The sequence below is a fragment of the Taudactylus pleione genome, unplaced genomic scaffold (genome assembly GCF_031769625.1).
Source record: "Taudactylus pleione unplaced genomic scaffold, aTauple2 ptg001126l, whole genome shotgun sequence".
In the NCBI taxonomy this organism is placed as follows: domain Eukaryota; kingdom Metazoa; phylum Chordata; class Amphibia; order Anura; family Myobatrachidae; genus Taudactylus; species Taudactylus pleione.
Genome location: NW_028285527.1, coordinates 1,224,433 through 1,237,402, shown reverse-complemented (window position 1 = coordinate 1,237,402; position 12,970 = coordinate 1,224,433). Strand labels below are relative to the sequence as shown.

The window sequence follows — 12,970 nt, the reverse complement described above, 5'->3', positions numbered from 1 at the left end:
AATTATACTTTTCTCTAAGTAACACTTCATATTCATTGTGACATACATTATCCATGATTACATTGTGTAATAACACAAGCAGAAGGAAGAGCAGTGGGTATAACATTGCTCTGATACCATTACTGATTCATACTGACAGATGGTCACAGACCTTAAATCATACTTGCCTACCCTCCCGATTTGGTCGGGAGCCCCCCGAAAATCCGGTGCCGCTCCCGACCACCCGGAAGGCAAGGCAAGTCTCCCGGAACCAGCCGCAGCCATCCCGCACCCCCCGTTGCCGGCCACTTAGTATGCAGCCCGGGGGATCAGATGACGCGATTCGCATTAAATCGCGTCATCGAAGCCCCGCTCCCCGCAGTACAGTGCCTGTAGTACGGGCTCTGCACATCAGGGGACGGGGCCACGATGACGTGTTGAGCCGCCACGCCCCCCGCTCCGCCCACCTGCTGTGTAAAGAATGTCGTCCAGGCTGTCCCCTCCCGGAAGGGACAGCCTAAAGGTAGGCAAGTCTGCCTTAAATAAAACGACGGTATAATTAGTTCTATGAAATATAGGAGTTATGCTGCCAATGCCAAATCCAAGAAACAAAAATGAAAATGTATTCACCAATTGTTGATATTTTTAAACCATACATCTCTGATACCCTTTGTTAATAGTGTATTTCTGCACCAACAGGGAAATTATTTATCATGGCTATCTGCTCTGTGTCATTTCCACTGTAAGAAGTATTAATAATTATCAGTGCTGCTTCCATCTAATGCTGAACATTACTGGCTGTCATTATAGTTATTACAGACAGTCTGTCATGGGAAATTCCGCCTCTGATCTGCTGTTTGGTCCCTGAGTTTGCACTTTGCTTAGAACACTACATAGGGAGATACTGGAGCTGGATCAGCCAGTACATCTGCCTTACAGTCCTGGGGAAGTGAGAGGGTGTGAGCTGGGAAGTGTGTGTGTGTGTGGGAGTGACTGTCAGCTCTCCTGTGTGTCTTTATATGGTGTCACCCACACAGAATAAAGACACACAGGAGAGCTGACAGTCACTCAGAGTGTGTGCAGTGCAGCAGCTATGGCTGAGCCCAGGTACAGAGGAGGAGAGTCGCTGTATCTCAGTGTCGGGGTCCTGGCTATCAGTGCAGGTAAGAAGTCATCAGTATCTCACCCTGATTATCCCCATCACTGCTGCCAGCAATCATCTCACCCAGCAGGGAAGGGTTACAGTCTATTACTTACAGTCATCTCATGTTTTCCCCTCTAATTCTATATTCTAGGATGTTTGCTTCTATCGATACATCATTACAGCACAGCTGCAGCTGCTGCACTTGTCCCCCCTTCAGTCCTGGGCGTCCTGCTCCTTATCCTAGCAGTGATATTGGCATATGCAGGTATGTGGCCACTCTACAGAGAACCTTTTTATATGATGTCTTTTCTTTAGGTTACCTGGTTGCATTTTGCATAGTGAGAAAGAAGCTTATTACATAAGTGACATAAAAGGATTAGTAAATAATGAAAAGACAGGCAACTTAGCTCCACTAGTCCTTTGTCAATTTAACTGTTACAGCAGTATTATTAAAAGGGGATGTAATTAGTTCATATGCCGGTGGTCAGGATGCTGGTGCCGGAATCCCGACACCACTTAGAATCCCTGCACCAGCATCATGGCGGTAAGTATTGGGGTTAGGGGTCAGGTTTAGGCTGCAGAGGGGAGGGTTAGGTCTAGGCTGTGGGGGGATGAGGGTCAGGTTTAGGCTGCAGAGGGGAGGGTTAGGGCTAGGCTGTAGGGGGATGAGGGTTAGGTTTAGGCTGCAGAGGGGAGGGTTAGGGCTAGGCTGCGGGGGATGAGGGTTAGGTTTAGGCTGCAGAGGGGAGGGTTAGGGCTAGGCTGTGGGGGAGATGAGATTTAGGTATAGGCTGCGAGAGGGGGGGAGAATTAGGAGTAGGGGTTGGGTACTTACTGGCAGGTGTCTGTATTTTAACCATGTCAGGATGGGGGAGTTGTGATTCTCAGTACCAGGATCCTGAGCGCCGGCATCCCGTACCCAACCCATAAAAAGTGCCCCATTATTTGCACTTTCTGACCTCATAGTTGATGAATCACAGTAATATATAACAAGGGGTTATTTTTAGTAGGTCCCCAGAACTGTTATATGTAGTCTGACCATCACCAATACCCCGCACAACTCATTGCAATAAATAATTCATTAAAATGATCAATATACCTTAACAGAAGCTGAATATAGCAGAGTGAAGTGATTTTTTTAAAATGTATTAATAATACATGTAAAATAAATCAAATATAACTGTCGCTAAACCGTCATATTTTACAAGAGAATAGAAATACTTTAATACAATATCGTAATGCAGCTTCTATATAATATTCATTTCTCTCCTTTAGGAATCAGGAAAATTCCATCCAATGTCTCATTGTGGGTCTCATTCTACTGGACAGTGTCAGCCATGTGGTGCGGATCTGGAGTCAATTTGATACTGACAGGAAATGATGTCATTGGCACCTCTGACATGAGAGATGCAATGGTTCCTGGCCTAGTGTCCTTCTTCCTGGGGCTGCTTATTATTGGTATCATGGGAATCCTGCAGAGGGAAATTCTCCTTGCTGTGATGGCTGTCGCTCTCTCTCTTTCCTATATTCATGAGCTTGTTATACTCTATGACAGCAGAATAGGCTCCTCTGCCATAGCGTGTAATTACCTTATTGTGACATTAATGGGTTTATACTTTATTGGAGGACGGGCGCTCCGTAACCTCAGTAAGAGGAAACTTAGTTTGCCTGGTATAGACAGGTCCAGCATGAAAGACAAGGAGCAAGGTGCTGCCATAGGTTCATGTAATATAGAGCTTACAGCCACTTGCCTGATCCTTAATATGACGGCCTCTAGTGTATTTGGCTGCAGACTTCTGGGGATAACCAGTACTCTGTTTGTTGGCCAGGTGGCATGGCTGTGGACAGCTGCTGTTTACCAGACAGGTCTATGCATCTTGTCATACCGCTATTATCACATTCTAGATGCCACACATTTTGCATTTTTCTCCATTCTGAGATATGCAGAAGGTTACTCATTACTGTATCAGTTCTTGAACACTAATGAGCTAAGTTACCCTGTCCCATTTTTGGTAGTCTTTGCCTTACTATTTTCTGTCCTCTCCATGTTTACAAGTATTCAGAGTCTGGTGCAATCTGTGTACTTACTCTTTTATGTTGCCTATTGCATCGCATTGGCCAGTAACACACATGGGTTTTTTCATGAAGGATCCCAGGGAGTGAATATAGCAGTATACATTGCTTCAGCGATAATGGTGCTGGTAGCTCTATACAACTCACAGGCATCGGCAAGTATCCCCACTGGGGAGGGCACCATTAGGAAACTGTTCAGCAGTAATAACATTTTCCAGCTCCGTCAGGGTAATAATGTCCGTGAGCCCTTCCTTGGCTTTTCCAAGTATGCTGATGCTGAAGTCCTGGCTCATGCATGCAGCATTTTGGCTGCCTTTGCCATGACAATGCCGGGAAGCTCTGGAGAACCCTTGGCTACAGTTGTCTTGCCATGGGTGGTCGTTGCTGGAGGGCTGTATAATCTCATTTGTGGGTCAGTGGCTTTCTCCCGTGGCAAGACACTGGAAAGTAGTGCTTTCATCTTGTATGGAGTAATGTGGGTTATTTGGGGAATTTCCCGGTATAGTGGCATCTATAGCACAAGCAGAGGCTTTAACACTGCGGTAGGAATGATATGCTTCATTCTGTTTAACAGTTTCATTGTATTCAGCACACTTTTCCTATCTAAGGCCTGGTTTGTCTATTCTCTCACTTTCCAGCTCATCCTAATCAGCTTCCTTCTTGACTCCCTCAATGCTCTTCCTCTGGGCTATGACATTGCTGTCACCATTATCTTCGGTATTGCTGGCTTCTACTTATTTCTTGCAAACCTATATAATGGCACCTTTGAGGCTCCCCAAATACCACTTGGCAGCCCCTTTATCAAAATTAGTGGTTTTTCTAATAAGACGTCCAAATGCCCCCATCTGATTTCTAAAAGGACCAGCTCCGTACGGCAGATCGCAGGTAAGAAGACAGGGGAAATATTCTTATCCTATTGTCAGGTCAGTGTTCCCCAAACACTGTTATATTCTTAGCATATTGTCAGTGTTCCCCAAATCTACATATGGACAGACATCATGTTTTGTTCTAGGAGGCGAAGGGATGAAAATTATGTTTTCTGTTTCATAACATTTCAAAATCATTAAATTACTGTAAAGGTGCGTACACATTGTGCGATCAGGAAAGACAGCACGATTACGACATTGTAATCGTACCGTTGTTCCTGATCCCCTGCAGTGCCTACACTGAATGATCAGTCGTTCAGTGCAGGCACACTCCATCATTCCTGAACATGGCCAATCTGTCGTTATGGGCAGATTGGCCTGCATGTTCAGGTGATGGACAATGTCGGAAACGACCAGCGGGCGCGCGCATCGCTGGTCGTTTCCTACATTTTAGTGCACCATTTGTGCACGTTTACTGAGCAATTGCAAGATTACCATGTCGTAATCGTGCAATCGCTCAGCAATATCGCCCAGTGTGTACGCACCTTAAGTCTATATTGTACATATGTTTTCATTAACTGTATATGTACTGGATGTGTGTTATATAACATATATTATTGTTATCCCTACTGTGGGCCTTGTAACTGAGTTTATCGCTGAGTCCTCAGTCTGACACTGGTCGTATATTCCTATATTCATAATGTGAATGATAACTAACTGTGTACAATCCCTACATGAATGAGCTGTGTTATTTATGGTCTTCCTGCTGTGACCTTTTCCAGAGATTATGAGAAATGGAGGAATATGTGGAGTCCCGACGGACACTGTCTATGTGCTGGTGGCAGCGTGCAATCAGCCGGACGCCGTGGAGAAGGCCTACAAGTAGGTACAGATAGTGCAGTGTGAGCGATGGCTTTGCTGAAACATTACTTTGTAAATGTGGAATTACTAATAAAGCCTGTGAGCTTTGTAACATATAAAACATGAGAATTGCGGGATCATGAATTTGCTAAATAATTTCCTTAATTTTCCAAAATATTTCCTTTGTGACAACAAATGATTTAGATCCAGTTGAATAAATAATCTATTTGCATGATTTCAAACAATTAAATATACAGATGTTACTTATATTTTGTATCAGAGGTAGATTATAGAGTACTGTACAAAAACACTCATCTTATATAGTGGAATAACATTGATATATATATACTGTACTGTATACTGTACTTTTCTTCCCATTTGTAGGACAAAACGTCAGGCTCAGGACCGGCCAATGTCATTGTGGATCTCTAGTCTAGATCAATTTAAACCTGCAAAACATCTGTTTAGTCCCCTGTTATGGGACTTCATGCAGGCTGCCTGGCCCTCATCCATCAGCTTGGTGATCCCAAGAGGTGAGCACTTATCACCCTGTTATCTGCACTAGCAAAAACAGTGACCCTTTACTATTTACATACTATCTCATTATTTACAACTAGTTATATATATTTTTACAACTGTCTGACATGTAAATTAAACTCAGAAACCTGTGTAATTAATATTTTTCATTATTGTGCTATTCTGTCTAATGTACAGTATACTTGCTTGTGATCAAATCACAATTTAGCTTAATGAAGATAAACACATTTCCCTGACAGGGCCATGGCTGGACGTGTTGGGCGCCAGAGACTCTGCAAAATACATAGGCACCCCTCAGAGCATCGCCATACGGATCCCAGACTGTGCCGTGACCACACACTTAATTGATATGGTAAGAGGAAATGTACGGCTGCTGCAAGACATTTACCCTGTTTGTAGTGCAGCCCTATTATATATTATAATATTCCTGAAATATTTGCAAATATTCTACTTACCAAGAAGGTTATGACCAAGAAATTACATATATAAATTGTGCTGGAATAACTACTACTTAGTTAAAACATAATATGACTGAGCTGTTCCTTTATCTTCTAGGTGGGCCCCATTGCAGTCACATCAGCTAATCCATCCGGAGAAGCAGACACAACTCATCACAACCAAGTCTATGCCAAATTAGGAGATAAGGTAAATTATAAGTGATTGTTTATCTATATACGGAAAATAAACTAATAATAACCCATGAGATAAAAGCATTTATAATTTCAGGTAGACGGAGTCCTGTGTGATGGGGCTTCCCCTGAAAATATTGCTTCTACTGTGGTTGACTGCACAAAAATTGAATCTGGAAATATTGCATTTTTTCGAGTTGGCATTGTCCCCAAATCACAGGTAATTCTAGTACTACTACACTATTTACTTGTATTGGTCTAATTGGATTTTTACAGTATTTTTGTTTTTTTCAAAAATATTAAAATGTAGAAATGTGAAAATGGTGGCACTGTACTGTATATGGTGTTCCTGTCCTGCGGCAGCATGCAATCTGCCGGACGCCAGTCTTTTCAGATGACAATAGACCTAATGTAGTCCTGGTTGATAATCTAGTGGCGCACCTGTGAAATTTATAGCTGCTTCTGTTGTCACTACTTGAAATAGTGTAAAAGTGGTTAATGCAAGAAGCGTTTTTTGGGGGGGATTTGTATGTACTAATTACTATTGATACCTGCTGGTCCACAGAAAAGTGAATAAATAAATAAATGATCAAACTGCAAACCAAACGAACAAATAAAAAGGAGGTATGTAAATACTTAAATAAAATAAGAAAGAAGAAAAGAGGATGAGTTACTTTGAATAGAAATGAAGATAAAATAAAAATAAAACAACAAAAACAAAATGTGGCTAGTGCAAAATTAAATGAAAATTATAAAGTACTAGTGATAATTAAGCATTAATGTTTACACTCCTTTTGTGGGAATGATAGGTGCCCGCTGCTTTAGTGCAGTGCAAACGGGTAACTGTCCCTATCTTACCCTAAAAACGGCGTTGTCCTTTGTTGCTGGTGAACATGTGCCACTTGATGTTGTACTCGCTCCCACTCTGCTGTCCGCGGACTGTACCCAGTCTGTTAGCGGGGGTTGCAGCTCAGCATGCAGCAATCTCCGCTGTGCCTCCGGCAATCTTTCTGGCCTCTGGCTCTATTGATGAAAGGTGGCTGGTGGCTTGTGTAGTGGTCAGGGCTCCAACATGTTTCGTCCACGTGGCGGACTTTTTCAAGGAAGACCTAATGTAGTCTGGGGCAGTCTGGAGCTTAAAGTCCATATCTATATACCCTTTAGATGTTTGTTTGTCTCGGATCGGATCACCTTTGGAGGTCCGACTAGAAATGAGTCCCAGCTCGGATCACTTTTGGGGGTCCATGTAGAAATGAGTCCTGGCTCGGATCACTATTGGGGTTTTGAGTAGAAATGAGTCCCGGTTCGGATCACTTTTAGGGGTCCGAGTAGAAACGAGTCCCGACGCAGGTCTGATGTAATTTCGAAATTCAGATGTAAAAACTGAATCTCCGGTTTTGGATTGCACGTAAGCAGGTCCAAATTACATGATTTTAGCTGTTTTCATCGATTTTAAAGAACCCAAAACTGAATCCGAACCAAAACATTTGAGAGTAGTTTTGCCAAAACCAAGCCACGGACGATCATGCACATCTCTTTCAGTCATGTATTTCAATTTAAAAGACCATTTGATTTTTTTTGTTCTTTATTGGCAAGACCAGTTTTGAAGTCTAGTTTGGAATATTATATTAAACCCTTATGAGAAGACTGAATAAGTGACAGTGTTCTCTGTATTGTTGCTGTCACTATGAGCTGTAGTAATGTAAGATGTGATCTTATCTCAGGTGTTACAGATATTACACCAGGTGCAGCAGATGCACAAGCAGGGTCACTGCAATGAGGCCTATGTTGGTTCCACAGAAGACATCACAGGAGAGATAAGTGACTCCCAGGATGAGCCGGAACAGAAGCCAAACACACTCTCTGATGATGATGACTTACAATCATATGTTAATAATGGATTTACAACGGATGAAGACTGACAGCACTAAATGTAGATAATGTTCATATAATGTTGAAGTTCTGCTTACAGAAAGCTGCTGCAGTATAATGTGTGAAACATGTTCTTCACATTCTGTATTTATAATATTTATTTATTTTTGCAAAACTAAATTATTAAATTATAATTTTTTTTATATTTGTTCCTATTTATTTTTATCACAGTGATTTAAATAACATTTTCTGTATCTGAAAAATGAAAATTTTCAGTAATTAAGCCACAGAGGTTCTAAGCAATTGCAACACTAGGTTTTAATTAATAGAGTTAATTAAATTGCATTGAAAATAGTAGAAAATATTTCCATGCACTAGAGTTTACACTCCAATGATAAGCTGAACCAAGTATGGTACAATATTTATTTATTTATTACCAGTTATTTATATAGCGCACACATATTCCGCAGCGCTTTACAGAGAATATTTGGCCATTCACATCAGTCCCTGCCCCAGTGGAGCTTACAATCTATATTCCCTATCACATGCGCACACACATACACACTAGGGTTAATTTGTGTTGGGAGCCAATTAACCTACCAGTATATTTTTGGAGCGTACCGGAGCACCCGGAGGAAACCCACGCAAGCACAGGGAGAACATACAAACTCTGCACAGGTAGGGACGTACAATATATAATATGTACAACATAATGTGTGTAGGAGGACAAGTAAACTATGAAATCATTCTTCAGAAGGAACGTGCTGCTGTCCAGAGCATACACTAAGTGACTGACAGCTTGGCAGATTTATTTTATAAATGTATTGTGTGGGTTGATGGCGATATACACAGGGGCAGGACCAGTGCAGGGCATGCATTGTGTTCCCTCAATACACTGTTCTAAAGGGGTATGCCATCAGAATGTTGACACGAGAATGTCGACATTCAGAATGTTGACATGTACATAATGTTGACATTCACAATGTCAACACTGACATAATATCGACATTGTCCGAATGGCAACAGCCACAATGTCGACACCTGATTTTGAAAGGTAGGCAAGTATGGGATTACTACAGGGGGCACTAAAAGGGGGGATTACCACTGGAGGAACTACCAGGGGGGGATTACCACTGGGGGCACAACCAGGGGGAATTACTACTGGGGCACTACCAGGGGGATTACTACTGGGGGCACAACCAGGGGAAATTACTACTGGGGACACTACCAGCTGCTGCATTTCCCACCTTAGGCTTATACTCGAGTCAATAAGTTTTCCCAGTTTTTTGTGGTAAAAGTAGGTACCTCGGCTTATATTCAGGTCGACTTATACTCGAGTATATACGGTAAGCCAGATCCACAGAAAATACACTGAAATAAGCCAGGTCCACATAAAATACACTGAAAAAGCCACTGCAGGATTACACTGCAACTAACCACTTCCACATAAAATATATTGGAAAAGCCAGAGGCACATAAACTACGTTTTAAAACCACATCCACCTCAAATACATTATTAAATCCAGAACCACATAAAACACATTGAAAAAACAAGATTTACATAATTCACACTTCATTCCAGCCCCCTCCCTTGTCATTCCAGACCGACAGGTCTTAGGCTTCCCTCCCACTGGCTCTCAGGCAAAAGTGCCAATTATGCAGTGCCCCCTGTAGTTGTCCCCATATGAAGTGTCCCCTGTATTTGTGCCCCTTATGCAGTGCCCCCTGTATTTATGCCCCTTATGCAGTGCCCCCAGACTAAACAGATATTACACACACATGCTGCAGCCTGCACCCCCCAAAGTGATATTGCGCACACATGCTGCAGCCTGCACCCCCCCAAATGATATTGCACACACATTCTGCAGCCTGCACACCCCCCAAGTGATATTGCACACACATGCTGCAGCCTGCACCCCTACCAAGTGATACTGCGCACACATGCTGCAGCCTGCACACCCCCAACTGATATTGCGCACACATGCTGCAGCCTGCACCCCCCCAGCTGATATTGCGCACACATGCTGCAACCTGCACCCCCCCAAGTGATATTGCGCACACATGCTGCAGCCTGCACCCCCCCAAGTGATATTGCGCACACATGCTGCAGCCTGCACCCATCCCAAGTGATATTGTGCACACATGCTTCAGCCTGCACCCCCCCAAGTGATATTGCGCACACATACTGCAGCCTGCACCCCCCCCAAGTGATATTGCGCACACATACTGCAGCCTGCACCCCCCCAAGTGATATTACGCACACCTGCTGCAGCCTGCACCCCCCCAAGTGATATTGCGCACACATGCTGCAGCCTGCACCCCCCCAACTGATATTGCGCACACATGCTGCAGCCTGCACCCTACCAAGTGATATTGCGCACACATGCTGCAGCCTGCACCCCCCCAAGTGATATTGCGCACACATGCTGCAGCCTGCACCCCCCCAAGTGATATTGCGCACACATGCTGCAGCCTGCACCCCCCAAGTGATATTGCGCACACATGCTGCAGCCTGCACCCCCCCAAGTGATATTGCGCACACATGCTGCAGCCTGCACCCCCCCAACTGATATTGCGCACACATGCTGCAGCCTGCACCCTACCAAGTGATATTGCGCACACATGCTGCAGCCTGCACCCCCCCAAGTGATATTGCGCACACATGCTGCAGCCTGCACCCCCCCAAGTGATATTGCGCACACATACTGCAGCCTGCACCCCCCAAGTGATATTGCGCTCACATGCTGCAGCCTGCACCCCCCCAAGTGATATTGCGCACACATGCTGCAGCCTGCACCCCCCAAGTGATATTGCGCAAACATGCTGCAGCCTGCACCCCCCCAAGTGATATTGCGCACACATACTGCAGCCTGCACCCCCCCCCCAAGTGATATTGCGCACACATACTGCAGCCTGCACCCCCCAAGTGATATTGCGCACACATGCTGCAGCCTGCACCCTCCCAACTGATATTGCGCACACATACTGCAGCCTGCACCCCCCCAAGTGATATTGCGCACACATGCTGCAGCCTGCACCCCCCTGGTGATATTGCGCACACATGCTGCAGCCTGCACCCCCCCAAGTGATATTGTGCACACATGCTGCAGCCTGCACCCCCCCAACTGATATTGCGCACACATGCTGCAGCCTGCACCCCCCGAAGTGATATTGTGCACACATGCAGCAGCCTGCACCCCCCCAACTGATATTGCGCACACATGCTGCAGCCTGCACCCCCCCAAGTGATACTGTGCACAGATGCTGCAGCCTACACCCCCCCAACTGATATTGCATACACATGCTGCAGCCTGCACCCCCCCAACTGATATTGCGCACACATGCTGCAGCCTGCACCCCCCGAAGTGATATTGTGCACACATGCTGCAGCCTGCACCCCCCCAACTGATATTGCGCACACATGCTGCAGCCTGCACCCCCCCAAGTGATATTGTGCACAGATGCTGCAGCCTACACCCCCCCAACTGATACTGCATACACATGCTGCAGCCTGCACCCCCCCAAGTGATATTGTGCACACATGCTGCAGCCTGCACCCCCCCAAGTGATATTGCGCACACATGCTGCAGCCTGCACCCCCCCAACTGATATTGTGCACACATGCTGCAGCCTGCACCCCCCAAAGTGATATTGCGCACACATACTGCAGCCTGCACCCCCCCAAGTGATATTACGCACACCTGCTGCAGCCTGCACCCCCCCAAGTGATATTGCGCACACATGCTGCAGCCTGCACCCCCCAACTGATATTGCGCACACATGCTGCAGCCTGCACCCTACCAAGTGATATTGCGCACACATGCTGCAGCCTGCACCCCCCCAAGTGATATTGCGCACACATGCTGCAGCCTGCACCCCCCCCAAGTGATATTGCGCACACATACTGCAGCCTGCACCCCCCAAGTGATATTGCGCACACATGCTGCAGCCTGCACCCCCCCAAGTGATATTGCGCACACATGCTGCAGCCTGCACCCCCCCAACTGATATTGCGCACACATGCTGCAGCCTGCACCCTACCAAGTGATATTGCGCACACATGCTGCAGCCTGCACCCCCCCAAGTGATATTGCACACACATGCTGCAGCCTGCACCCCCCCAAGTGATATTGCGCACACATACTGCAGCCTGCACCCCCCAAGTGATATTGCGCACACATGCTGCAGCCTGCACCCCCCCAAGTGATATTGCGCACACATGCTGCAGCCTGCACCCCCCAAGTGATATTGCGCAAACATGCTGCAGCCTGCACCAACCCAAGTGATATTGCGCACACATACTGCAGCCTGCACCCCCCCCAAGTGATATTGCGCACACATACTGCAGCCTGCACCCCCCAAGTGATATTGCGCACACATGCTGCAGCCTGCACCCTCCCAAGTGATATTGCGCACACATACTGCAGCCTGCACCCCCCCAACTGATATTGTGCACACATGCTGCAGCCTGCACCCTCCCAAGTGATATTGCGCACACATACTGCAGCCTGCACCCCCCCCAAGTGATATTGCGCACACATACTGCAGCCTGCACCCCCCCAAATGATATTGTGCACACATGCTGCAGCCTGCACCCCCCCCAACTGATATTGTGCACACAAACTGCAGCCTGCACCCCCCAACTGATATTGCGCACACATGCTGCAGCCTGCACCCCCCCAAGTGATATTACGCACACCTGCTGCAGCCTGCACCCCCCCAAGTGATATTGCGCACACATGCTGCAGCCTGCACCCCCCCAACTGATATTGCGCACACATGCTGCAACCTGCACCCCCCCCAGGTGATATTGCGCACACATGCTGCAGCCTGCACCCCCCCAAATGATATTGCACACACATTCTGCAGCCTGCACACCCCCCAAGTGATATTGCGCACACATGCTGCAGCCTGCACCCTACCAAGTGATATTGCGCACAAATGCTGCAGCCTGCACCCCCCCAAGTGATATTGCGCACACATGCTGCAGCCTGCACCCCCCCAAGTGA

The 12,970-nt window shown here is 46.1% G+C and overlaps 1 protein-coding gene across 1 annotated transcript; it reads left to right on the top strand.

The window, feature by feature from the left end:
- The first annotated feature begins 1,061 nt into the window (after nt 1–1,061).
- On the top strand, nt 1,062–8,027 carry LOC148453606 (uncharacterized). The gene is made up of 9 exons (XM_088461940.1): nt 1,062–1,142; nt 1,275–1,388; nt 2,399–4,081; nt 4,845–4,944; nt 5,308–5,456; nt 5,700–5,812; nt 6,016–6,105; nt 6,187–6,309; nt 7,814–8,027. The coding sequence occupies exons 1-9, from the start codon at nt 1,073–1,075 to the stop codon at nt 8,009–8,011; spliced, it is 2,640 nt and encodes an 879-aa protein (XP_088318066.1). The 5' UTR covers nt 1,062–1,072; the 3' UTR covers nt 8,012–8,027.
- The last annotated feature ends 4,943 nt before the right edge of the window (nt 8,028–12,970 follow it).

What these genes read in the sequence shown, in the direction of transcription:
- LOC148453606 (XM_088461940.1), top strand. Translation starts at nt 1,073, where the DNA reads ATGGCTGAGCCCAGGTACAGAGGAGGAGAGTCGCTGTATCTCAGTGTC. An exon ending in CCACACACTTAATTGATATG is followed by an intron (nt 5,813 to 6,015) that starts GTAAGAGGAAAT and finishes TTTATCTTCTAG; the next exon opens with GTGGGCCCCATTGCAGTCAC. An exon ending in ATGCCAAATTAGGAGATAAG is followed by an intron (nt 6,106 to 6,186) that starts GTAAATTATAAG and finishes TTATAATTTCAG; the next exon opens with GTAGACGGAGTCCTGTGTGA.